The following is a 26848-nucleotide window of genomic DNA, read 5'->3' as shown; positions in this document are numbered from 1 at the left end:
TGTAACAGGAATTGTTTCGTTGCAAGTATTAGAGATGTGCCTGTCTACTCTGGTGAAAGAAATGAAGGGCTTATCATCTTAATGTGCAGGAAGCCCACAGGTAAAGAGTTGTGATAGGCAGAATTCTAAGATGGCCTCCAGCAGTCTCACTTCCTGTTATACATATGTCATTTGAGTGTGGACAGGACCTGTGAATATGATAAGATGTCACTCTCATGATTAGGTTACATTATATGGCAAAAGTGAAAGGACTTTGCAGATGTAATTAAGGTCCCAAATCAGTTGATTTGGAGTAAACAAAAAGGGAGATTATCCTGGGTTAACCGACTTCATCAGGTGAAATCCCTTAAAAGAGGAGAGAAATTCCTGAAGAGAGAAAGAGTCTACTGTTGGCCCTAAAGATGCTAATAGCCATGATATGAGCTATGGAGATCAAGGTCCTAAACTAGTTGCTGACAAGTAGTCTCTGACCAACAGCCAACAAGAAAACAAAATGGAGACCTCAGTCATACAACTGCAAAAAAAATGAATTCTTCCAACAATCCGAGTGATTTCAGAAGCTGATTCTTTGCGTAGTCAAGCCTCCAGATGAGAATGCTGCCTGGTTAACACCTTGATGATATCCTTGTTAGACCTTGGGCAAAGGCACTGGTCAAGCCATGCTCAGACTTCTGACCCAAAGAAACTGAAATAATAAATGGATGTTGTTTTAAGCTGCTAAAGTTGAGGTAACTTGTTATACAGCAATATATAACTCCACAGTCCAAAGACAATATGATGGTTCTTGAAAATAATCAGTGATCCAGGCAACACCCATTGCATCTGACTTCCATCCTCGGTGTCACCCCAAAGTGAAAAGAGGGTGATGGAATTCCAGCCACAATACCCAGGTTCTAGTCAAGAAGAAGGGAAAGAAAAAAATGTCAGAGAAGTTTGTGCCAGTTGTCTGTCTCCCTTGTAAGTAGTTTTCCCCGAAGACTCACATGGCAACCTCTACTTATCATCCACTCCTAGCTATAAGAGAGGCTAGAAAACAGAGTATTTTAGCTGGGAATATAGCCAATAGGTAAACAAACACAAATATCAGGATTATATTAGAAAGGAAGAATGAAGTCAAGGGAACAAGGACTTTTTTTTAAACAAATAGCAATCTCCTCCTCAGAGAGGAAAAAAAATAGGAAAAATTTTCCTCACATCAATCTTTTAATGTGAGTTTTTGTTTTAAAAGTTTCTGATAAGAGAAAATTTTCAAAGCAGAATGCTTCTAGCAAACACAGAAATATATTACAAGACATGTCAGCTGTGTGCCTCTGATCAGAGTATAAAGAAAGAATTCTAGTCAATACTAATGCTCTTAATCTAGCTCCATCTCTTCTGACCCTAAATGCTTCATACCCATTCCTGTCCTTAATGAAGCTATTTGCTCCCTCACTGGGTACATGTCCTGCCCTGTGGAAAGACTCACAAATATGATCCACAAAGAAACTGAGCGATCTTTTCCCTGATCAGTGATGTTTAAACCCCAAATCCAAAACATGAAAAGAAATAAATCTTGTATTTAAACATATCCCAGTTAAATCATTTCCCTTCTTCCTTCCCTCTGCCTCACAGAAAAGTCTGTCTGTGGCTGATTGATTTACCATAGAGCTGATATGACTACTTGAAAATCAGATATTGAAGTCAGCTCATAGCAAATTAAGTTTATGAGGAAAAAGGAGTGGGATATGGACATGCTGGAGCCTCATTCACAAGGGCCAGAAAGAGAAGGTGGCGAACCTGTCTGGAAAGACTTGGGGTGCAGCCAAGTCTCAGAGGGAGTGCCCAACGGGTATGAAGAACTCAGATATGGATCAGGCTGACTCCAGGGTCCCGTGGGCCAAGAGAACAGGGTACCCAGGAAATGGTGTCTTTGTTCAGGCAAGCATTTGGGTGAACCAGCAGTTGATGTCTGAGGAAGTTCAGCCAAAGGCGGCAGGAGCCCAGCTATCTGGCTGGGAGACCATTTGATAATTCACCGAAAATTTGTAGAGACAATAGTTCACAGTAATGGTCCAGATATGGACTCTCTCCTCAAAAACTTTTTTTTTTTTTTTGAGTCTTGGAAGATGGTGGCAAACCCTATAATGTAAACAAATTATAAAGTGATGTGTTGAAAAAAATTATACAGAGTGCTAGGAATTACAGAATTAATTTGACTTTGGGGAAAGCAAAATATACAGATGTTTTCTAGGAAGCCTATCTTGGGATCCTGAAGAGTAGTATTACAAGATGGGAAAGTGCTTGAAATTGTAGTATTAGGCAATAGAAAATTCAGATTGGTATTCCCGAGTACCCACTGACCAAACACCAATTAGGCTGAGCTAAACTCCTTTTTTTCTCCCTTCAAGTACCTTATTTCATAAATACAGTGCTGCGTATTTGCCCTTTCCCCTTTATTGTAAAAATTATGTAATAATACTACTAATAACAATAACAAAGAACAGGACAACACAATGCAGTTTCTCTTCTATTTTTAATAGCTTTATTGAGGTATAAATGATACACAATGAACTGCCCATATTTAAAATATATAATTTGGTAAGCTTTGCCACAGCATACCCCCAGTAAACTACCACAATAAAAATGAGGAATATAAATTAAGGAATATGTCTATCACTTCCAAAAATTTCCTCTAGTCCCTTTTTAATCTCTGCCTTTCCCATCTACCCTTCACCTACTCCATCCCACAGTCACCACTCATCTGATTTCTTTCACTATCAGTTTGTCAAACACTAGTTTGTATATCCTAGAGTTTTACATAAGTAGAATTATAGAGTGTCCATTTTTGTTCTGGCTTCTTTTACTCAGCATATTGAGACTCACCCATGTTAAAGTATGTATCAGTTGTTCTGTCAATTGCTGAATAGTATTCCATTGTGTATCATTTATTTTTAGGTTTATCATCTTTATTTCCTTTTCAACTCCTTCTTTCCTTCTTTTTTCTTATTGGCATGCTTATTATAGAAATCTTCATAATGGTACAAATGGGTAAAGAAGCAGGAAAAATCAATTACAGAAAGCTTTGGCATTAAATAACCAACCAACAAAACTAAACAAAACCTCCTGAAAACTAAAGAGTCTTTATGATTGTCAAAGTAGTAAATCTTTCTTAGAGTTATTTGAGATGCTTTGACAGATATAGAGGGGCTACCATTTCAGTCTGGGTGGCCTTGCCTAGAGCCCTCTAAACTGCACAATTTAGTGGCGCCTATTCAGTCTTCCAAAGACTGTCATGTAACATGTTTTGCTTATACAAATGATCTCAATGAAGGGAGATTATGAAATGAGGCAATATGTTAAATCTAGAAAGACAAGGGAAATACATTAAAAGTAAGGTCCCGGAAAGCCACAGGCTAACAGCTACCAATAATATTTTTTAAATGGTATTACCCCAAAGTGAATGTCATGAGAACTGAGGGGGAATGCAATTTTGATCACGTGTGTTATCAGGAGTATTTCTACTGTTGAAACACAAATTATTATTTTTTTACCAGTAAAAAATCCTTAGGTGTCCTCCATCTGCCGTGGGAAACACTCCGCAGCTGCTTCTTTAGCCTAGCAAAGATCAACCTGACCTTGGCCAACCAGCTTGTACTTTGAAGAGTGTATTTTGTGAAACCTGTGAGTAGAGAAGGATTCATGCTTTGCAGAATTTGTTGTCTCTTTTGCTCAGTATCTTACCATGATTAATCCCCAATCCATCTTTCTCTGCTGCTGCTGTTGCTGCTGTCAGACACATATTTCTTCTCCATAACAGACACTGTTCCAACGTTGCTGGATTCTGGCTGGGTGTGACCTTTTATGGGGCACTGCTGCCTCCTATCAGGCTTTTATGGGCATGTTGGTTTATGCACATGTGCAGGCATTCTGACCTTGTGACCTCCAGAATAGATTCTAAGAGAACAACTGTATCTGATTTTTCTGACATTTTGGGCACCCAAACTCTTCCCAAGTGCATAGGTACAATGAATACTCCCTTGTGGTTTGGGTTTACATTCTTCTCACATCAGAAGAACTCCTCTAGGAGAATATGAAGCCAGATCAGAACTGCTAACATAACAACAGTGTTGCTGGCAGCCTTTCAAGTTGTTTTGCATAAATTTGAGCATGAGGCAGTGTTTTCACAACATCTTTCCCTTTTTATTGTGGTTTAAGTAAGCAGTGCAAATATTTGAATTACACTTTCTGATATAACCACGTCTGCAGAAAGGGCAATGGCTAACAAAACTCTGGAAAACTTTGAAACCGTTTTTTAAAATTCCTTCTCAGATCTGGTCTTTTTTCTTTTCTGAATCCTGAATCTTATTGTTAGATAAACCTAGTTACATTAAAAACAGAAATCCGTATTATGATATTTCTAGTACTTTTAGTTTGTATTTTCTGTACTGACAGTTTACTGATAGTGAGTAGTTTACAAAGGTGAACAGTCTAGTATGACTAAAGATGCGACAGAAGTTTTTAAAATTATTGCCAAATAAGCTGCTTTTCTACCATTAAAAAAAAAACCCTCAACTCAGATTTTAAAGTTTTAAATGCCAAGTTAAAATAATTATGAATCTACTGTTCCCTAGTTCCATCCACTACCTATTTCGGATCTGGGTTTTGCCCTTAAACGCCTATTCTATCAGAATGAACTGGGTCACCATGCCCTATTTCTTTATGTTCCTCTTGACATTTACTCCATGTTTTCTTTTTCTAAATAAGCTTTCTCTTTCTGTTTTCAAAATTGAATACTTTTCTCATCTTAGCCAAGCACCTATTTTCACTCTTTCTTCTGCTAGCTAATAAAGTCACCCACACTCAATTCTTTCTCCAATACTATATTCAAAAGTGTGATTTTTTTCCATCCACTTACATTTTCCTTTGCTTTAAGAGCTCTACTCACGTTTCTTCCTCATTGATGGCCTAACCTAAAAGAAAATGCTTGCCCTCACATGGTATATCCAAAGTCACATCAGATCTGCTATGGCTCGGGTATAGGACAACGAAGAGACGTATCACGTGACATTAGGGACAACTATACGAACACTTCAGAATTGGAAGAAACACATCGTCAAGACCTAAAAGATATGACTTATATTTGTTCATACATTATATGAGAATCCAAAGTCAGTGAAACTATATAGAGTGGTTCTCATTGTCACCAATGGTTTGTGCAGCTTGTAACACGGAGAGTATAGAATAAATCTAAAGACTGGGCCAAGAAGATAAAATAGCACATTGTGCTATGTTCTGAAGTGAGACATAAAATAATTTGGGTCCTGATATTTAAGTGAAAGTCAGGAGGATTCTACTTATGGGTAACGACATAGTTTCCGATTCAGCATTACTGTTCAAGATGCAGGGATCTTCCTGGGCTAGTACATGTATCTGGAAAGAGGAGGGAGATTCTTAAAATATAGCATAGCATCAATTTAGCAACATTCAAGTGATGGCACACATCATATGATAGTTCAATGTGTTTATAACTAGACTGAACTCTCCAATAATAGAGTGATAGCTACATATGTGTTACACATACATGAATCCTATTATTACTATATTTTGGTACTAGGTCCTTAAATAGACATTATAGAAAGTAAAGCAGCTTGTTATACTTGCTTTTCCATTTTTTATAAATTAGGAGGTGATGAAATTATCTACTTATATTAATTTCAATATATTAATATTTGCATTTAAAGATCAGCACAATATTGTTAAGCCTCAAAAGTTAAATCATACTTATTCCTTACACATTGCCTAGGACTTATTCAGGTTTTATTTCCTGCTGAAATGATGTGACTGAAGGTTTCAGAATAATAAGTGGTAAAACACACATTGAAATGCACAACTGTAAAATGTGCATTTTGTGCACAAAAAGTTACAAAAACAAGAGTATTTTAAGTTATCATTAACCCAAAGCAACCTAGTTATGGACCACCTTGCTTGATAGGATTTTAGATCATGAAGCTTCAGATTTTGTTCTCTTGATAAAAGCACCCTTGAATATCATTTTTAAGCCTGACAATTATTTTCTTGTAAAGAGGGTGTTATATATATCAAAAATAGAACTTCAAGTTTTCTATAGAATTACCTTGTAACGTTAAATGATGGTATCATTAGCATATAATTATAACATATATAATTATACATAAATGATATGCTATATACTTTCGACATCTCTTATGTATATGAGTGTCAGGTATAGACTATCTATTAACAAAGCCAGGTAAAATTAAAGTAGACCTATTATCATTATTACCTTTTTAACTTACGATTTATTCTTCAATTTTGGATATAATTTTGTACAATGGAAGCATACCACAAGTAAGTCAACAATAGGCAGTTAAGAAGAGGCAACAAGATAATTGTTCCATCTTGCCTGGTGAACTCTTAAGTCAACAAAGGAGCCCGCCCCTCTGGCTAATCACCCAGTGTGGGTTCTGTGACTGACAGGAGAGCACAGAAGTGCATCTCTGCTGCGGGAGTTCTCTCCTGTTTTCTAATTCAAACATTTGCAGCACAAAGTGAATAAACTTGAATAATGCCAACTAAGAAGTAAGGTATCTGTATTTTGGGGTGATATTTAGAATTAAGCTAGTCATGAAAATATTCTGTACCAATAACTGTGCAGTTATCGTTTCTGCACGCTGCCAACAAGGCAGACAGATGCAGAGGAAACGTCCTTACAATTTTCTGGAATGTAGACACGAAGCGCAAATTGAACCTCTGGCAGATGGCAGAAAAGGTGACTTGACAATGAGTTTGAAACAATTAAAGTGATATTCTCACTCATTCATTTCCACAATTTTATTCATTTCGAGGAAAGCCCAGAGGATTGGAACATGGACATAAAGGAGGACAACCTAAGACTGCAAGTTTCACCTTCCGAAAGGCTGCATTTATAAGCAGGCTGCCAGAGGCTGCGCTTTCTTTCTCACTCTTTGCATCCAGGAGCCTGGAGGGTCTTGCTGCCTACCCCCCCGCCCCACGCCAACCCCATGAGACAGGGACACCGCCGCCCCTTGTTTAGTAATCCTCGGGTTTTCTGATCACTATCCTCTAGGCCAGCGATTGGATTCACCTCTTCTTTCGCATACTTACGGGCAACCGAGGCCATCCGAGGCCCTGGTCCCGAACGAACCTGAGTAGCGAGAGATTCACAATAAAGAACTAAGTGTGCCCTCCCAGGGGCTGCGCTCGCCATCCAGGGACTGAAAGAGACCTGCGGGATGATTTTCTGTTTTCCTCTAGCAGGAATCAGGACAAGGGCGTAGATTCGGTTCAATTTTTCTGCTTCGGTCAATGGGAAGATGAAATAGAAAAATTCTCTTTCACTCGCAACACTGAGACTTAGGGGGCTGTCTAGCTAGAAGGTTGGCAAACTGCAAAACGGCGGGGCAGGGGGCCAAGGGGACGGTTGGGGTCTCTTTGTTTAGCTCTTCTCTCATCCCTGGACTCAGGCTAGGCTAAATTTCTAGCGCCGTGTGTGCTTGAAAGCAGACAGGTGGGATTCTTGGAAAGAACATATACAGCACAGCTTCTGAGCCCCAGAAGGACCTTAAGACAGGAGTTCCTGAGCCCTGAACAAGTGGCTACCTAGGGTAAAGCGATTGATCTCCGCGCGGTGCGGCTGAGAAGAGAAGGCGTTGTTGACCTTTCGGGGAGCAAGTTAATAACTCAGTCGAGTTGATGAAGTGACGTTCTTTCTGAAAGGGGTCGTCTCCTGGGCCCCTTTTCTCAGTCGGCATTTAGCAGGTAGGGAGGCAGGGCAAATTCTTCTCTCCACGTGAAGTCACAAAGAATTGATGAGTTTTAACAGCATGGATCTGAAGTCGTAGATAATTCTAAACACACCCGCGCCAGAGTTCACACTCTTGTTCATCTCTGCGGAGTTGGAGCAGACAGCTACCTTCAAAATCGTCCCTAAAATCTCTCTCGAACTGACTGGGCATTTACTGGGATTTGAGGGGTTTTTCTTCAGCTTCCAAACTACTGTTACGTGCAGAATATACTGGTAGATGCCACCAATGATTGCCCACCTCTCTTTAAAAGTTGCCCCCGTCCACGCACCATTCAGCTTACACTAAACTGTCCCGACATGCCTTAGCCGTCAGTTTAATTCATAAAGTAGCTGTAACTCTTGACATCACCTCCGCAGCCCACCCGAGGACTTCTTCCCAGGACACCTTATGAGGCTGTTTTCCGAGGGCTTAATTCTGAGACTTAAAGGAAGGTTACTTGAGGCATCCTGGTATATTTCCGGGCTTCCAACTCCCTCCCCTGCTTGGCTGGTAATTTTCTGCTGCTCCTCCTCCTCCCCCACTTGACCTCCTCCGAGGTACCTTCGCCTCCCCTCCCCCGCTCGTCCCCAGTAAATCTCCAGCGGGTGGGGGAAATCAATCCTTTGGCGCTAAAGCTAAACTCAGAGCTGCCCGTTGGACAGGATTGCAGTGGGGTAAATGGTGTCCGTCCTTTCAGAAAGAATGATCAATTACATGGAGGTAACTTGCTCTGGGTTTCCTGAGATCTCGGGCGGACCCATCGGTGTTTTGCTAGATTCAGTGCAAATGTAGATTTCAGCTGAACCGGTCAGGACTTGAGAGATAGCTGTTTCACTCTCCGGACTGCAACCACTTCCGCGAGAATCTGATACATTTAATGAAAGCTTTGCCAAATGTACGGGTCAGCGCGTCCTTGGGCCACCACCACTTGGGTCAGCACACTGCACTCACTAGCGCCAACCTGGGCTCCACGCAGCAGAACTCGGTTAAAAATCGTCTGTTCCTGGTAACTTAGGAGTTCTAGGGGGCAGGGGGAAGCAAGAAAAAGGTTTCACTTGACACTGCCAGCCGCTTTTGATAAGTCATAGTAAATACTTTCAGAAGCACAATTTTAAAGGGAGAATACAAATTTCCGTCCTCGCTTGGCCGAACGCCTCCCTGCAATCAGCTGCGGACCTTCGTATGCTCAGGGCTGAACTGAGGTTTGTGGTTTCGCAGCTGCTCTGATGCCGGGAGCATGAAATTCTATCTCGGCTGAGAACCGAGCAACAGACCGCACAAGAACGGTGCCTTCTGGCCTGTCGTCTGCCAAGAAATACCAGGAAAGCTGGTGTCAGAAACAACTACCTGAACTCAGAAAGTAAGGCTAGGAAGCTCTGCGTGCAGAGAAAATTCTTGCTAATTCACCCAGACTGTTTTAACTGGTTAATAAAGCAATTGACACTCAACAAAACCACAATCGCAGCAGGAGTCCTAGGCATCAGAATAAGAATCACAACTAAAGGTTTGTTGTTGTTAACAACTGCCTTTATTATCATTGCTTAGTATTTTTTTAAGTAAAAGGAAAGAAAAAGAGAATCATTTCATACCCACTGGTATCTCTTCCTTTTCTCTGAAATTAGAGCACAGATTCTCCTGATTGTTCCTCAATAAGCCACCACCACCAACGGGAAGAGACGCAAATTGGTTCTAAACACCCACACCCCGTTCGCGGTGGAATATAAATGGTTAATCGTAACTCCCTTTAAACGCACATAATTTTATCTGACCCTTGGACATGATTAAAGATACTGAGGATTTATATAGCCTTATTCTACATCATTAGAGACTACACAGAAAAGATAAAAACGGGAAAGGGGATACATACGCATCTACTCAATATCCATTTTTAGAGGTAAATAAAATCTTCCTGTTTCATTTTGGCCCCCAAATTATATGATGTGGGCATCAGAAAATATAAATCCTTCAGTTACACATACTTTTTCATCTGAATACCTTACTCAGTGAAACTGGCAGTGTAACTTATTCTACTCTTTCCAACCTGATTCTGATGTGAGCTAAACATATAGCATCATCTCCCTGGGAATAAATTCTCAAATTTATACCTCCATTGGAAAGCTGATCAAAGCCCCTCTTCCCTTCCCAGTCTTGGTTAGATGAGAAGGAATAAGCTGTCTTACTGTTTGTGATTTCCCAAAGAACCAACTTAAAATTCATTTATATCTGCCAGAGGTTATTGGGAGATAAATAAATGCTAAATGTGTAATTTTACCTTTCAATTGCAATTAAAACCTATTTAGATTTTTGAAATGTAGCTTGAGAGCATGATGTTTGTTCAGGAATCTGTATCTGACATTAAGTTTGATGTGGAATGTTTAAATGGTAACTAAAGCAGAGAAAGCAACAGTACACAAAAACACAAGTCTAAGAGCCCATCAGGAGGTTGGGTGTAACAGCCACATTTTGGAAGATGTATACAAGGGCACATGGGCAGATGCCACAGACTCCAGAGGAACTTAAATTTCAGTATCCCTTTTAAATTGAAAGACACTGTCAGATATATTGAGGCAGCCTGGAGGTGATGGGGACTACACTTAATAATTACTCATACTCCTCATTTTCTCAGTAAAGGAATCAAACCAGAGATTCACACTATTGCCGTTTTCAAGGATATATTTTTGACCTAACAATATACAAAGGTCAAAACGAGTCCATTTTTGAGAGGAGAGGGTCTAATCCCCGCTTTGAACACAAGAGGTCGCTCCTGTGATCAAGTATTACTGATAAATTGCTCATCAGTTTTATGTATACAAAATTTTACAGATGTATTTGATGCACTAAATCCACACACAGCAATCAGCTGAGGAAATCATAATAATCCATGATCAATTTAGAACTTCAAGGTAAAGTAAAACTACAAAGCCTGCTATTCTAACTTGGATTTTAATGCAAAATGTGTCATGATACATGCACTGAACTTCAGAGCATGTCCATCATGGTGGGGTCCCTCAAACGTCTCCTTTTAATGCTGGTATCTTCACCATGCGTCTTGCTTCTATCAGTTTAGGAACTTATTAAGAAAATACTTGTTTACAACAACGGTGCAGAATGAAAAGAGGAAAATGTTGTCTTCACCATTAAGGTGAAATTGTCTATTACTAAAGGTTTCCCCCAAGCCACATGCAAGCTTTTCTACTTGGAATTGCTATCATCTGCAATAATTCTTTGTAATAGCTTATTGGTTTAGGGAGTTAAATACCACACTGTGGGTGGGAGGTGGGGGCTGGTTTGAAGGAGGATGGATAGTGAGGGTGCTTTGTGGATCTCAAATATAAGTCATCAGGCTTCTGGTAGCTTCTGGTGTTTAATTCCATCTTATAAAAGTGGCATGATGGAATATGACTAGGTAAAACTCTATTTTCTGGCATTGTGGTGGTATCTTTTTTTTTTTTTTTTTTTACTAGGGTCAACATGTTTATCTATATGGGAAACACACACAAATACTAGAAAGATTTGCTTCGTGTTGAGATTAACAGCAACAGCTTTGCAAAAGCAGCTTTACAAAAGGCTCCATACATCTAATACCAGAGACTAGAAACAGACCAAAAAAAAAAAAAAAAACACACCACACAACTGGTAAACTTATCAACCTAGGTCTATCCAACTTTCGCTTTCATACACGCGCTCTAAAACAACTTATAATAAAAATGGAAGGGAAGACAGATCCAATTTGAAATCCTCCTTGAGAAAAAACAAATCAAAACTAGTTCCTGGGGAAGAAAGCCTCAGCTAGGTCAGGAGGAAACTTATGCATCTTTGATTCCCTTTCCGCTTTGGAGAGGCATTACCCGTTCAAGCCCAGCCAATGCGGCCGGCCAGGATTTACAGCTCTTATCAAGGGTTAGATTTTGCGAAAGATATAAAGAAAGGAGTTTCCTAACACACCGGGTCTTCTCACAGCAACAAGACACCGAAATTAAGCCTTCTATGGTTTGTGTCTGTAGGACTTTTTAGATAAAACTGGCAGTCCCATTAGATAAGAAATGGCTTTTTAGAAGCTTTGGGGGAAGCGCGGGGGTTCTTCGTGGCCTTCCTGTGACTGTCTTTGGGAGACTGTAAGAGATGATGGGAACATGTAAGAATGATTGAAGAAGGTTACCGGTGAGTTGCACCTAACAGTCTTCTCTCTCCAAGTAGTTTCTCGAGAGAAAATTATATATCAACGCCTGGGGACGTGAAATAGGTCTTTCACTGTTCTGTAATAAATCCCTCCCTACTCGCGCCCTTACACTAATGCATTTTTTAAAAATCTCCACAAAGTCATGGAGACTTGTCCTTATAATTACCAAAATACCACAGCTAGTTGCACAAGTTTGCTTAAAAACAAAGGGCAGGAGACCAGCAGTGAGAAGAATTGAACAGTATATAAAAATCTTACAAACTTTAGACTACTGAAAGATCATTTCGCTCTTTGGCTTCGGGTTAGTGAGCTTCAATTCTAGAGTTAAACTGAAAAGCAGACCTCGCGGGTCTGAAAGACAAAAAGTCAGTCCGCGGAGTCAACTTCGGTTTACCGGTGCGTTCCAACCTGATTGTCCCAACAGCAAGAAGCGCCCCTTTCTTCCCACCCAACGTTTTTAGATATCTGAGGTCGGGGGAGACGGAGTAATGGTGTAGCAGGCAGGAAACAGTTCCTCTGGGTTTAATCATCCCATTCCCGATTCTTCTTCCCCTAGCGCGCCGAGCGCAGCCAGTTCTGGAGGAACTAGCCCTCCGGAGCAGCCAAGGCAGGCCAGGCCCCGGGGATGTGCGCCACGGCGTGGGGACCAAACCAAGCTAAACGGCCTGCTCCAAGTTCCCCCCTTTTCCTAGAGCCCGGGAAGGACCTCGTCAACAGGTAGACCTACCCACCAGCCACTCGCCACCGGCGGCAGAAAGTGAGCCCCGCGCGCAACGCGGCCAGCCGGACTGCGGGGACCCCAGGAGCGCAGGGCGGAGGAGCAGCGCCACAGGAGGCGAGGGCGCAGGCGGCGCGGCCGGGAAGGAACGCGGGAGGGGGCAGAAGGAAGAGGAAGAGGAGGAGAGGGAGGCCAGAGCCAGAACAGCCCGGCAGCCCGAGCATCGGGGGAGAACGGCCTGAGCCCCGAGCAAGTTGCCTCGGGAGCCCTAATCCTCTCCCGCTGGCTCGCCGAGCGGTCAGTGGCGCTCAGCGGCGGCGAGGCTGAAATATGATAATCAGAACAGCTGCGCCGCGCGCCCCGCAGCCAATGGGCGCGGCGCTCGCCTGACGTCCCCGCGCGCTGCGTCAGACCAATGGCGATGGAGCTGAGTTGGAGCAGAGAAGTTTGAGTAAGAGATAAGGAAGAGAGGTGCCCGAGCCGCGCCGAGTCTGCCGCCGCCGCAGCGCCTCCGCTCCGCCAACTCCGCCGGCTTAAATTGGACTCCTAGATCCGCGAGGGCGCGGCGCAGCCGAGCAGCGGCTCTTTCAGCTTTGGCAACCCCAGGGGCCAATATTTCCCACTTAGCCACAGCTCCAGCATCCTCTCTGTGGGCTGTTCACCAACTGTACAACCACCATTTCACTGTGGACATTACTCCCTCTTACAGATATGGGAGACATGGGAGATCCACCAAAAAGTAAGAGGCTATTTTACCTTGTGGGGCTCGGTGTGCTGTTCTTGTGCGGGGTTCTCTCTCAGGCACCGGCTGAGGTGCCAAGGGCTCTTTGGAGTTGGAGTCATTGCCTGGAGAAAGAGAAAAGGTGGCTTTTTCTTGTTGCCGCCACGCCTGCATGCTTACTGTCGGTTCTTATCTTCGGGAAACTGATTGTACCTTGTGTTTGAATTCGCCTATGTGCCCTCCAAAGCTCTAGCTTTCTGGTGCTAAGCGGTGATTTCCTCCTGGGGAATCCTGAGCTCTCCGAGAAGGTTATTATGTTGCAAAGGTCTGCCTGCACAGTCAATGCCCAGAGATGTGAATTAGCATTAGACTTGCAAAAGAGAACGAGTGACAACTGTATTTATGCCTGCTCTTGCTAACAATATCCAGTCCTGTGTGCTATTTAAGAGCGCGCTTCACGGAAAATATAGACATCCCTGCCTTCACTTAACGCTTCTAGTCAAAACCTTTTCTTTGACTTGACTTATCCATAATCTTTCCCAATGATTATAGCAAAGAGGAAGGGGGTGGGGAGAAATACAAAATGAGCGGGTTTGATTGCGTGCTAGGCGTACAAATGTAGACTATTCCAATCTGCATTTTACATATATTCCACCTCCTTTTAAAAATGAGTCAAGGTTTTGATGGCACATTTCAATTACCATCCCAAAGTGCAATACTCTAAAAAAAAAAAAAAGAAAGAAAGAAAGAAAAAAAAAAAACCTCCCAGAGTACGCCCTATAAGAGAACGACACTAAAAGTGTGTTTATCTCTGTAGGAAGTAAACGGTTAGTCAATCATGTATTTATTTTCATTTCAGAAAAACGTCTGATTTCCCTATGTGTTGGTTGCGGCAATCAGATTCACGATCAGTATATTCTGAGGGTTTCTCCGGATTTGGAATGGCATGCGGCATGTTTGAAATGTGCGGAGTGTAATCAGTATTTGGACGAGAGCTGTACATGCTTTGTTAGGGATGGGAAAACCTACTGTAAAAGAGATTATATCAGGTATGGCATTTACACTTCTTTCTTAATTTTGTGGGATTTCCCTGAATCTCCCCACTGTTTATGTACTATTTGGTGTGGCTTTGTCTTTTTGTGAAGGTTGCCTCAGTGTAGTCATACAAGCCAAAGTTACCCTGTACATGTGTTACAAAAATCAAGCTATGCTGTTCATTTCATTCTTTAGTTGAGAAAAACAAAAACCCTTAACAGTGGTATTCATAATTCCGGGGTATTGAGGCTTGTTTAATTACTCTTGGAGTTTATGATGCACAAATTATTTTCCTCTTTCACCCTCCCCCTTACAAAACAAAATTTTAAAAAGATGGAGAAGTTTGGATTTTTAGCTTTAAAATAGGGTTGATTTTTGTTGTATAGTGCAGTGTTCTGTTTGTTTTAGTCCTTTTTAAAATTAGTAGCTTACAAATTCTTTGGTGGCATCAATGCAATAGGTAAAATAAAAGTTTGACCGAAGCATGTTTAGAGATGTACTTTGAAAGAGCGAGTACAGGTATTGCTCCTTTTATTTTTGGGGTAAGACCTCCTTCTGAGAAAAATTTAAAACCAACCTAAATATTCCTTGGAAAAAACACCGGAAACTTAATCTTTTTAAATATTAACCCTTTGGTGACATCTAACTGTCTCTTCTTTCTTATCTTATCTGAGCTGATGAATTAGAGCAGATCAAATTGCCCATCATCTGTCTACGAACAATTGGTATATTTAGATAATTGAACAGCTTCCTTTCTCACATTAAAATCTGGTAACTGATAAAATGAGCGAATTGTCCAAATTGACAAGACTGAATCAACATAGGAACTTTCTGAGTTTGGTTTTGTTGTTTTGGAGAGTTTTTGTTTTTTTTTTCCTCCAATTTATTCTGCAACACGTTTTGCTAATCTGAAGTTTCCTCTGACTTGTGTGTATATATCAGAAACTTTGTTTTCTGCCTTAGAAAGCCAGTAGTCGCTAAAGAAAATTGTATTCGTTTTATTAACAAACAGAAGAGACATCACCATCATTATTATGTTAAATAATAGCAAAATATCACTCTTTAAATGTCCGGTGGCTATTAACAAGTAATTAATTAGCTTTTGTAAGGCAAATGGTTTCTGGAGCTTGAGAACTTTTATTAAAGTTTAGTTAAGATTTAATATACAGTCATAGTTTGCTCCTGCTCACTTAGTATCCAGCAATTTTTTCTTCTTTTTTAAAAATCATGACACAGAGAGTATAATCTTGGTAGATAAAATTAACCTGGTTGGGAGAGGTTAATACTTCGGAGAGGGAGTGAAAGGAAGTAAGGGAAGTCGGGGTACAGGAAGGGGGAGGGATTTTCTAAATTGTTTGGTCACCGCCAAAGTCAAGTCTTCACCCTATGAAATGGAAGATCTCACATTGAGTAGGCGGAGGGAGGAAAAACTTTTGAGTCCACCTTCTAACCTCTGACAAATGAGCGTTTTCATTGTTTACTAGATTGGTGTGTAAACGCAAGATTCTAGAGAAGGAGAGCCCACTTCAGGAGTATCTTTACTCCTATGGAAATAGTAGTTTGCTCAATTGCACACAGGCTTGCATGTGCCTAATTCTGGATACACACATGTGCAGAAGGAACTAATTTTTACCTTCTCTTCACTCTCTCTCAACTCTGTGTGTGTGTGTGTGTGTGTGTGTGTGTGTGTGTGTGTGTAATCTTGTAGTTGTAAAAGCAGAACAGACTGGACAGTTAGATTTCCACATCTCTCCTTGGAGAAGCAGGATGCCTCCTCCTGTTATGTGGATCTTTTCCTCTCTCTTCCATTCTTCCTGTTCGTAGGAACGCCCCAGCTTCTGTTATTCCTGAAAGATGGAGAAGGGGCCAGGGAAGTGCAGCCTAGATGGAACCTATAAAGATTGTCCCTTGGTAAGGAAAGGCCAGGAGTGAGAAAGACCTTAGAAGTGGGTCTTTGCATTTTTTTCATTCTGGTCATGGTTTTCAAGAAAATTGAAATAGAGGTAGATGATTCAGCAACTTGAAAAAGATTGAGGGAACAGACGCAGATTTTTTTAAAAAATAATAATACAAGGAAGAATGGAGAGGAAATTTTCTGTTAACATTGCTGCCTGAAGAAAATCTTTAGTTGGAGAAAGACTGGAAAGTACTTGTGCAAAAGGAGATGTGGAAACTCTCAGAGGTTTCATTTTGTTATTCTGCTTGTTTATTTGTGAGTGTTTGCAAACCAAGTGGGGTGACAATCCCCTTCTCCTACCTCCTTTTTTCTTGGAAGGAGAACTTTTTGTTGCAGTTTTAGACATTTCTAGCAGCAGAAATTGTGGGATAGGGAAGTGAAAGTGTGGGTGTCGGTGGCCACCAGAGTCTTTCTGGATTCCTTCCTGCCAAGATCTGCAAGATCAACACTGGGATTGATTGCTAGAGCAGCAGCCCGAGTTTGGAACCCATCAATACATTTTCTGTGGTACAAGCTAGGTGTTTTGAACTAAGAGTTACCGACTAAGACAGAGGTTCATCGGAAAGGAAACGGGAGTAAAAGAAAGGGAGGAGGGAGGGAGGGGAAAAGAGAGATGGGGGAAGGAAGAGAGACAGGGAAGGAGAGAGCAGGGTTTCATTTCTGTCCTTCTGTTTCCAACTTCTGTTTGGAAATGCTGTTTACTTGGGGCGTCTTGCCCGGGATCTTGGGCCAGGGCAGTGCCGGCCTGAAGTGACCCCCTCTTCCTGTACTTCTCTCCCCGCTCTGGGCCGCCTCCGCTCCCCCCTCCCCCGCACAGGTTGTACGGGATCAAATGCGCCAAGTGCAGCATCGGCTTCAGCAAGAACGACTTCGTGATGCGTGCCCGCTCCAAGGTGTATCACATCGAGTGTTTCCGCTGTGTGGCCTGCAGCCGCCAGCTCATCCCTGGGGACGAATTTGCGCTTCGGGAGGACGGTCTCTTCTGCCGAGCAGACCACGATGTGGTGGAGAGGGCCAGTCTAGGCGCTGGCGACCCGCTCAGTCCCCTGCATCCAGCGCGGCCACTGCAAATGGCAGGTACTCCTCTGCCCGGCTCGGGTAGGCAGGCGCCAGGTTAAGCCAGCCTGTGTGCCGGAGGCCACAACAACCATGGTAGCTACAGGGGTGGTCGTAGTGTTTGCCTGCAGTTAAATGAAGTGTTCTGTATGCAATTTGCGCTGTGCTCTGCTCCTTTGCAGCAAGGTTCAATGCACTCACTGTCTCCCTTGATTCCCCGAGCACACCTACACCGTCTGTGTGTCTCTATATGGTTACACATAAATGTACACCACTTGTGTACACGTGTATACACACGCCCAAACATTACTTCCAGTTCGCTCTGGCCTCCAAACCTTGGCTTGCTGAAAACGGGCTTCAGCTCCCAGCCAGGTATTCTCCTGCTGCCTAATTAAAGGGGCGGAGCCCCGGGTCCCTGGAGCTTCATCCTTTAACCCAATGAAGGAAGCTTAGGTGGCCTGAAGTCATTTAGTCTCCCAAATCCTTTTTCCTTGTGAGTTGCTTCACACTCGAAATTTTTTTTTAATTTTTTTATCTTTCTGTGAGAGAACAGGACTGAAAAGATACAGTTTTAAAAACTGCAGGCCATTGCACAGAGTTGTAATATAAAACTGTCAACAAGCTAATCTGCAGTAATTGCCTTTTAAAGGGAGCCTGCTTCTTTAAATCATTAATTCTATATGATTTGGTGAGAATTTCATCTTCAGGCCCATGGTTGTAGCTCTAAATTGACCCCATAGGTGTTGGCCTGACCCTAGGGGGTTGTAGAAGGTGCAGGATTTGTATCATGTAGATAAGAGGACTCATTCCCAAGGAAGAGGAGTGGAAACACAGCAAGGTTGGCCGGGACCAAAGCAGTGGGTTAGAAGGTGGACAGTGTTTCCAAACCTGACTTCCTGCCATGAATAGATCTACCCCTTTGCAGTTTTAAAGTACCAATTCCCACTAAACACTGAAGGTGAGGAAACTATAGCGCTCCCTTACCCTTCTGCCTTCTGGCAGCTCTAAGAATTCTGTTCAGGGGGATTTGTGACTAGTTTGCACCGGGGCACGGCTGGAGTGGTGCTCCTGTTCAATGGAGCCTGCACTCTGCTTGTGGGGAAGCACAGAGGAAGCTAAAATACCGGGAGGGAGGCGGGGGACATCTCCCAGCCACCGTTTATCTAGAGCCTAGGCAGCTCAACAGAGTTTCCGTTTTCCACTGCTTGGGATCAGCCCATCTCAGGAACATCCATGTATTACCTTAGATTTAATACTAAGAAAGAGCAGGGATTGGAGATATGGCAGAAATAGCGAATTTCTTCAGCCCCTTCACATGATTGTCTTCTCGGACTGAAGTTCAAGGCGTTCTGGCAGAGTTCTCGACCTTCCCCTTGCAGAAGTCCCTGCTGGTGTAGTATTTATGGCTGTCACTGAAGTGCTCTGCGTTCCTCTCCCTGGTACCCTCTGTGGCCTTGGCCCAGGAGAAAATTCTGATCCTGGAGAGGGTGGTAATCAATGTAACTGGGGCCCAGTCTGGGCACAAGGGAAGGTGAGAATGGAGGAGAAACAGTGCTGAAAAATGCCACCCCTGCTGTGAACAGGGGGACAGACTTTGAGACCTGCTTCCCTTGGCTAGCACTTTGTTGACACGAGGAGGGGCGAGTGCTGCGTTTCAGGCCGGGATTACTCAGCAATGACCTCTGCAGATTAGAGAGGAAGATTTTATTCTCCCTTTCACCCTCTTCGCCCCCACCTCTGCCGCCCCCTGCTTTGTGTGCTGAGGCTGCAAACCCTAGCCATTGTCCTGAGTGTCTCGGGCGGGCGAGCAAGTAAGCGGGCGGGCGGGCGAGCGAGCGCGCGAGCGCGGGCGGGCCGGCTAGCGAGCCTCCAGCCCAGCGCTCACGGCGCTCCTTGCCCCGCAGCGGAGCCCATCTCCGCCAGGCAGCCGGCCCTGCGGCCCCACGTCCACAAGCAGCCGGAGAAGACCACCCGCGTGCGGACTGTGCTGAACGAGAAGCAGCTGCACACCTTGCGGACCTGCTACGCCGCAAACCCGCGGCCAGATGCGCTCATGAAGGAGCAACTGGTAGAGATGACGGGACTCAGTCCCCGTGTGATCCGGGTCTGGTTTCAAAACAAGCGGTGCAAGGACAAGAAGCGAAGCATCATGATGAAGCAACTCCAGCAGCAGCAGCCCAATGACAAAACTGTGAGTGGCTCTGGGGCCGGGCAGGGAATGCGAGGGGGAAGGAGACGCAGCATGCGAGGTGCGTTCCTGGTACGCAGGATCGCACGGTTTTCGATCCTGCTCCTGGGCAGGAGTTTGGCCGGGGCTGCCCCTCATCCTTACCCCCCTGCGCATGCCCCGGGGGACAGGCTACCCGGCGCCGGCCGCCAGCCGAGGGCGGGGAAGCTGGGAGGCTCCGTGCGCCGGGGGAGCAGCATCCAGGTCCCAACCTCGTGGGTGGGCTCATGCCCTTCCACCTCGCCTGTACCTGTGAACCGGAGAAACGCCGTCCTCCCCTCTGAGGGCAGGCGGCAACGAGGTTTGGCCCGGGTTTTGCCAACATTCAGATCGTCAGTTCCTCACGTACACAAGAAGAGGGAGGGATAATACCTTGGATTCCTGCCTACATCCAGGGGTTCCGTGGGCAGGTCACCCTGTGAGCCCCCAGGGCGCACCGCACTTCTAAGTAAGGTCGGCCGCTGCGCCTTCAGGCTGGCGAGTTCCCCCAAGGTGACCCGCATGCCCAGATCACCCTCTGCTCCAGGTGAAGCCCAGGCCTCCACAGAGGCATCAGGCCCCTCGCACCAGTATCCACTGTTATTTTGGGCCCACGGAAGCACCCACTCTGCAGGCCTCCTGGTGAAGTTAAGCTAGAGTTTCTTTTCTTCCTTTTTTTCTTTTTCTTTTCTTTTCTTTCTTTTTTTCTTTCTTTCTTTCTTTCTTTCTTTCTTTTTTTTTACTGCTTTGGACCTATTTTTAAATGCCATAAAATCTGCTGTCATTAAACTTGGCAGGCTGGCCAAGACTGGGCCAGCGCACTTTCTGAGTTGGTTAGTGCATAATAGCACAATAGGAACCAGACCCAAATGCTTTGGGGGGATGGAGTGGGGGGCTGGCTCTTCCTTGAGGAGAACAGCTTGGAAAAAATCTGCAGCTAACTGAAACTGCTCAGAAAACCACCCTGTCTAGAGGCTGAAGGGAAGCCCTGCTTACCTCAGCTTTTTAGTTCTGGGAAGCTATCGTCTGAGAAGGCAGAGGGGAGGAATTGGGCTGAGCTGTGAAGGTAAGGGGGAAGAAGAAAATCAAAGTAGAATTTGGTTTAATAAGGTCCATGCAGACCTAGTAGTCCAGCCCACAGAGGCAGAAAAACAAAACAATAAAACAAATTGAATTCTAACTAATATCCATAGGTACGGCAGATTAACTGAGTCAATAAAGACCACTATATAGATAAGATAATACCAGGGTATATTTACTTAGCCTGTGCAGACAACGGAGGGAGGGAATTTGCTCATTAACATGTTGGGATTGGTTGGGGGGCCTATTCACAGAATATCCAGGGGATGACAGGAACTCCCATGGTGGCTGCCAGTCCAGAGAGACACGACGGTGGCTTACAGGCTAACCCAGTGGAAGTACAAAGTTACCAGCCACCTTGGAAAGTACTGAGCGACTTCGCCTTGCAGAGTGACATAGATCAGCCTGCTTTTCAGCAACTGGTAAGTGTCAGCTCCCAGATGGAAGAGGCTGAATTCCCAACAGGAGACTCTGGTTTAACTGTCACACACTGAAAGATTCAGTGGGGAGGGTGCCTTCTTGGGCTCAGGGTTGGGGAGAAACCAAGGAGGTGGGTAATGAAGAGAAGGGAGACAAATGCAGGGAAAACGAACCTCTTGGCATCTTTTTTTTTTTTAATGAGACTGCATAATTTGACCATATAGGTTGAATTTTCTATCAATCAGGCCTTCTTTGAAGGATTAATTTCAAGGTACCTAACTCTAGGTAGCATGTGCCAGAAGATGTACAGTGTTGGAGAATCATACATCTTAGAATTTTAGAGTTGTCAAGGACTTCAGGAAATCGTCTTGGCATTTCAATCAGCAATTAGTAAGTTTATCCTTCCTGAGCATCTAGAGAATGCGATATGTAGGACCCAAATCAAGGCGATTGTAGTATATAATCAATGCTATAATACACAATCAGTGTTGTTATCAATAAACAGCAGGCATGTGTCTGGGTACAATTTTCAAATATATTAATAAAGATTATTCAAATAGATGAATACTTTTTGTTACAGTATCCCTTGCTGGGAATGTCTTAATCTAAAATGTAGGACCGTTTAAACGTTTTCAAGTGTATGAGTTCAAATGTCATAGAGACACACAGTGTGTACCATGTATAGCAAAAGGGACATGAGCTCTACCAATCAGAAGTAAAGTGTTTAATCTGTGAAAACCTTAACATGTTTTCCACATCCAGAGGGGAGAAAATTAATTCACTTTTTGCCTACAAAAGGCTTAAAGGGTCAAGATAAGTAAGAACAATAAATATATGTCCTTTGTAATATGCTATATTTATATAGATGTTTTTTTTTCTTAAAGAGTAATCAGCCTTATAGGATCTTGTTTTATAAAATGTAAAGATCTATCCTGAAACCTTGTTCCCTTTTTTGGAAATGAAGCTTTAGTTGAGGTTAGCTTTTTACCCTCATATTTACCTGGAGGGCATTTGCTTTCTCAATGTCAACAGTTAGGTAATTGGCCAGAGGCAAGTGGTTAAAAGGGCTTGGCCCCAGGCTTGTGTTTGCAAATGCTAAGTGGGTGCAGAGGCTAGAAGTCCCTTAATCTCATATTGGAAAAATTTACTGTAGAAAGAAATGTAGGCTCTAGAACTAGGAAAAAAAAATTATTCTAAGCTCATTAATCTGTTGAGTTATTTGAGCGAATCCTGAATCACAGGAGGAAGGTAAGGGGAGGGTTCAGGGCAGCCAAATGTTTGCACTTTCTGAAACTTTAGTGTCAGATGAGAGCAGTGGAAGGGAAGCTGAGGCAGGAGTGGGCATGGTTAGAGAAGGTTTACAACAGCAGTACAATGCGTTTAGGGTTAAAAGAAGGAGTCAGATATTTAAGAAGGAGTCAGATATTAGGGTTAAAAGAAGGAGTCAGAATGGGATGATGTCATAATATATGGGTCTCATTTTGGAAGGAAGAGCCTGATTTAAAGAGAGAGAGAGAGAAAGGCCAAGACGCAGCAGGACCAACAAGGAAGAATGCCCAAGCTGTGAGCCTGCTGAGGAGTTAATCTTTGTTCTGTGGAGCCTCTTCTCAATCTCCTGTCAAAGGATCTGAGCCTGTTATGGATTTTCCAACTGAAGAAGAGAGTCTTTGATGCCTAGAGACTGAGAGCTCACCTACTCCCAGGGCAACATGTAGCCAGCAGGATAATTTTATTTCGAGCATGCATAGTAGAGTTGTGATGCCATTTTACAGTGGGAAACACATTTGTTCTTAAATAATTTAATGCAACATAATGTTGGGAATTCAGTTTCAGTTAAAACAGAGATCTTTTGGAAGATGGGAAAGTGAGAGGATTTCTTCTCAGGTTTTTCTCCTCTAGGCTTTCTCTAAGCCTGTTAAAATTCAGTTATCTATGTGAATATCTTTACATATCTATCTACACAAACATTTCTACATACACAATATGATGAGTTTATAATCTTTTTATGAATACTATTCCAGTGTCCTTTATTTATTTCTCAACCTTCTATGCAGGTCAATTTTTCAGAAGGAGGACCGGGCTCTAATTCCACTGGCAGTGAAGTAGCATCAATGTCCTCTCAACTTCCAGATACACCTAACAGCATGGTAGCCAGTCCTATTGAGGCATGAGGAACATTCATTCTGTATTTTTTTTCCCTGTTGGAGAAAGTGGGAAATTATAATGTTGAACTCTGAAACAAAAGTATTTAACGACCCAGTCAATGAAAACTGAATCAAGAAATGAATGCTCCATGAAATGCACGATGTCTGTTTTAATGACAAGGTGATATGGTAGCAACACTGTGAAGACAATCATGGGATTTTACTAGAAATAAACAGCAAACAAAACGCAAAACCCAGTATATGCTATTCAATGATCTTAGAAGTACTGAAAAAAAAGACGTTTTTAAAACGTAGAGGATTTATATTCAAGGATCTCAAAAAAAGCATTTTCATTTCACTGCACATCTAGAGAAAAACAAAAATAGAAAATTTTCTAGTCCATCCTAATCTGAATGGTGCTGTTTCTATATTGGTCATTGCCTTGCCAAACAGGAGCTCCAGCAAAAGCGCAGGAAGAGAGACTGGCCTCCTTGGCTGAAAGAGTCCTTTCAGGAAGGTGGAGCTGCATTGGTTTGATATGTTTAAAGTTGACTTTAACAAGGGGTTAATTGAAATCCTGGGTCTCTTGGCCTGTCCTGTAGCTGGTTTATTTTTTACTTTGCCCCCTCCCCCCTTTTTTTGAGATCCATCCTTTATCAAGAAGTCTGAAGCGACTTTAAAGGTTTTTGAATTCAGATTTAAAAACCAACTTATAAAGCATTGCAACAAGGTTACCTCTATTTTGCCACAAGCGTCTCGGGATTGTGTTTGACTTGTGTCTGTCCAAGAACTTTTCCCCCAAAGATGTGTATAGTTATTGGTTAAAATGACTGTTTTCTCTCTCTATGGAAATAAAAAGGAAAAAAAAGGAAACTTTTTTTGTTTGCTCTTGCATTGCAAAAATTATAAAGTAATTTATTATTTATTGTCGGAAGACTTGCCACTTTTCATGTCATTTGACATTTTTTGTTTGCTGAAGTGAAAAAAAAAGATAAAGGTTGTACGGTGGTCTTTGAATTATATGTCTAATTCTATGTGTTTTGTCTTTTTCTTAAATATTATGTGAAATCAAAGCGCCATATGTAGAATTATATCTTCAGGACTATTTCACTAATAAACATTTGGCATAGATAAATAAATAAACACAGTGATCCAGGGTCCCTCTTTTATGTTTACAAACAAGCTATTCAAATGTCTGAAAGTAAGGATTGCATGTGAATTGGGGTAAACTGACACACAGTAGGAGTGATATTGTATTGCAAGTAGTTAAGGTCAAGTTTGCATGTTTGGGTTTCAATAGTTGGATCAAAGTTGGTTGGAAGCCCCTTAGCTCTCAGCTATGATAATGCTACTGGTTTTGTGAAAATGAGATGCTGTTCTCTGTCCTGCCCCTCTCTTTCCTTCCCCCAGTCTCTTTCTTGCCATACCCCACCCATCCACCCACCCCAAATAGGAAGAGGGTCTTGCTTAAAATGGCTTTTGATTCAGAGTCACTATTTTATTTTCTTAGAATACGTGATTTATACCAAAGTCTCCTGCTTGGGATTGTTGAAATGACCCATATGTCAAATATATAAGCTCTTGGTAAAAGAGAGACTTTCTGCCTAGTCAGTGAGGTATGACCATTATTTACCAGTGGCGGCTGTCAGCCGATTGAGAAATGCTGCTCTATTTGTGCAGAAGGAACAGGCCTAGAGAAGAGAGTATGCTCTGCAATTCCCAGACTAGTCGGTGTATGCATTTTCTTGCCTCGTCTCCCCTCTCCCACCTCCGCTTCGTCCCTTGCCCAAGTCCAATTTCAAAAATCTTGGGAAGCATGACTGGCTATAGGGAGAAACACGGCATATATTCTGTTGGGAAACCACCTTTTATGGGATGGGGTAGCAGGTCATGTGCTTTGCTGGACCCATCAGCTATCAGGGTTACGGGCATGCTCTCTGGGACAGACTATTCCTCCCCTGGCATTTAGCAATAGTTCAAGTGCAAGAGCCAGAACCCTGGAAAAGATAAATGGCACTGCCCGAAATCGGGCTTCTTGGTGCTTCTTCGTTTGCTGGCATTGAATTAGGATTTGGGGCTCCACCCTGTTCCCCCTCCTCCCTTTACCCCACCCCAGGATGATGCTTTGACTCTGGAAACTGCATTGATTTGTATGCGGGAGTGTAATGCCATTTTCAGTACCTGACAATTCTTATTATGAAAGCTAAAGTACCCTAATCGTGTGTCATGTGGCGTACCCCTCCAGGCTCCATAGGGTGAGGTGGAGGCTGTGCCCCCCAGCTCTCAAGTCACTTTCACCCTCTCCAAACCTGCCTCAAGTCTGGAAGCCAGCCTCAATTAGGCTTTTGTTTGGCTTGGTTCTACATAACGGGTTAATTACAGGCTCTAACGTGGGGGCAGAGAGAAAACAAACTTTGCATTGAAAATGTTACAGTGCATTAGACATGCCCGTTGATTACTTTGATTGTTGTGTCTAATTCTTGACAGAGGGGTAATAATTTGGCTGGTAGCAATAATGGCTTGCAGTCTTCTGCTGAGAAAAACAGAAGTTATGTCTTATCTCACACGGATCTTCTCCGGGAAAGGTTTTTTTATTGTTGTTTGTTTTTTGTTTTGTTTTGTTTTTCACTCGGATCTCCCTCCTCTAATCTCTTGCCAAGGGACTTTACTCTTTTAGCTTCCCATTCACTATTTCTATTGGTCTCTTTTTTCCTTTTTCCTCACCATCATAGCTGAAATGGCAACTAATATGCATGTGTAAGGATGGCAGGTTCGACATGAATATTGGTGTCATGCCTGCAAAGTTACTGAGAGTCCAAGCCTTCCTTACTTGGAAAACACTGGACCCACTTCCCCAGCCGTAGCCTCTGGTGGACTCAAAAATCTTAGGGACTAGAGATGGAAAACACTTTATTTAGGATTTGAATGCAATAGAGAGACTTAAGTGAGGCACCCATCTTTGAGAATCTTTTTCCTCCTCGAATTGATGAATTGATTTCTAAGATTAAGAATATGTTTGCATGTTTGGGTGGGGGGCGTTGATGTTTTGCATACATAGATGTCAGTATTCTGAAGTCCATCGCTTGAATTTAAGCACAATAATTTAGGGAGGGGGTGATGAATGATTTGGTTTCACTTGCTAGATTCAAGATATTTGTTGCCTGATGGCTGAGAATGGATTGATGGGTCAATAGCATTCTAGTTCTTTTATTATTTATACGAAGGTGTGTCTTCCCCTTTTAGACTCCTCAGCCTGCACTCTAAAATGTGTAGCTGAAATGTCATTTTGTTTGCAAATCATCTCTTGCATATTTTTCTCTGCACACCTCTGGAGACTGAGTTTTGAGCTCTGCTCTTGTAATGAAATTCCTCTTGTTCGTTATTATCTTTAATCGTCCCTCCCTTATTACTCTGAATTCTTCCTTCTGGACATTATGACTCATTTCCTCCAGCTTCTGCAAGCTAAAATTTAATGCAGCTAAAAACATCTAGTATGCTCCCCTTAAATCAGAAAATTCATATCAATATA

General features: G+C 42.8%; 1 protein-coding gene across 1 annotated transcript; it reads left to right on the top strand.

The window, feature by feature from the left end:
* Window positions 1-12870: 12870 nt before the first annotated feature.
* ISL1 (ISL LIM homeobox 1) lies at window positions 12871-24336 on the top strand. Its single transcript, XM_031003361.3, has 6 exons — window positions 12871-13439; window positions 14281-14470; window positions 17231-17490; window positions 19374-19660; window positions 21010-21177; window positions 23230-24336. Exons 1-6 carry the CDS (start codon window positions 13412-13414, stop codon window positions 23344-23346), a joined length of 1050 nt encoding a protein of 349 aa, XP_030859221.1. The 5' UTR covers window positions 12871-13411; the 3' UTR covers window positions 23347-24336.
* The last annotated feature ends 2512 nt before the right edge of the window (window positions 24337-26848 follow it).

The sequence above is a fragment of the Gorilla gorilla genome, chromosome 19 (assembly GCF_029281585.2).
Source record: "Gorilla gorilla gorilla isolate KB3781 chromosome 19, NHGRI_mGorGor1-v2.1_pri, whole genome shotgun sequence".
Lineage (NCBI taxonomy): Eukaryota > Metazoa > Chordata > Mammalia > Primates > Hominidae > Gorilla > Gorilla gorilla.
The sequence above is the reverse complement of the archived record's forward strand: the minus strand, read 5'-3'. Positions and strand labels throughout refer to the sequence as shown.

Excerpts from the sequence above, each read along its gene's own strand:
- ISL1 (XM_031003361.3), top strand. The coding sequence starts at position 13,412 with ATGGGAGACATGGGAGATCCACCAAAAA. Across the intron at positions 14,471-17,230 it reads TGTAAAAGAGATTATATCAG|GTTGTACGGGATCAAATGCG; the intron begins GTATGGCATTTA and ends TCCCCCGCACAG. Across the intron at positions 17,491-19,373 it reads GCGGCCACTGCAAATGGCAG|CGGAGCCCATCTCCGCCAGG; the intron begins GTACTCCTCTGC and ends CTTGCCCCGCAG.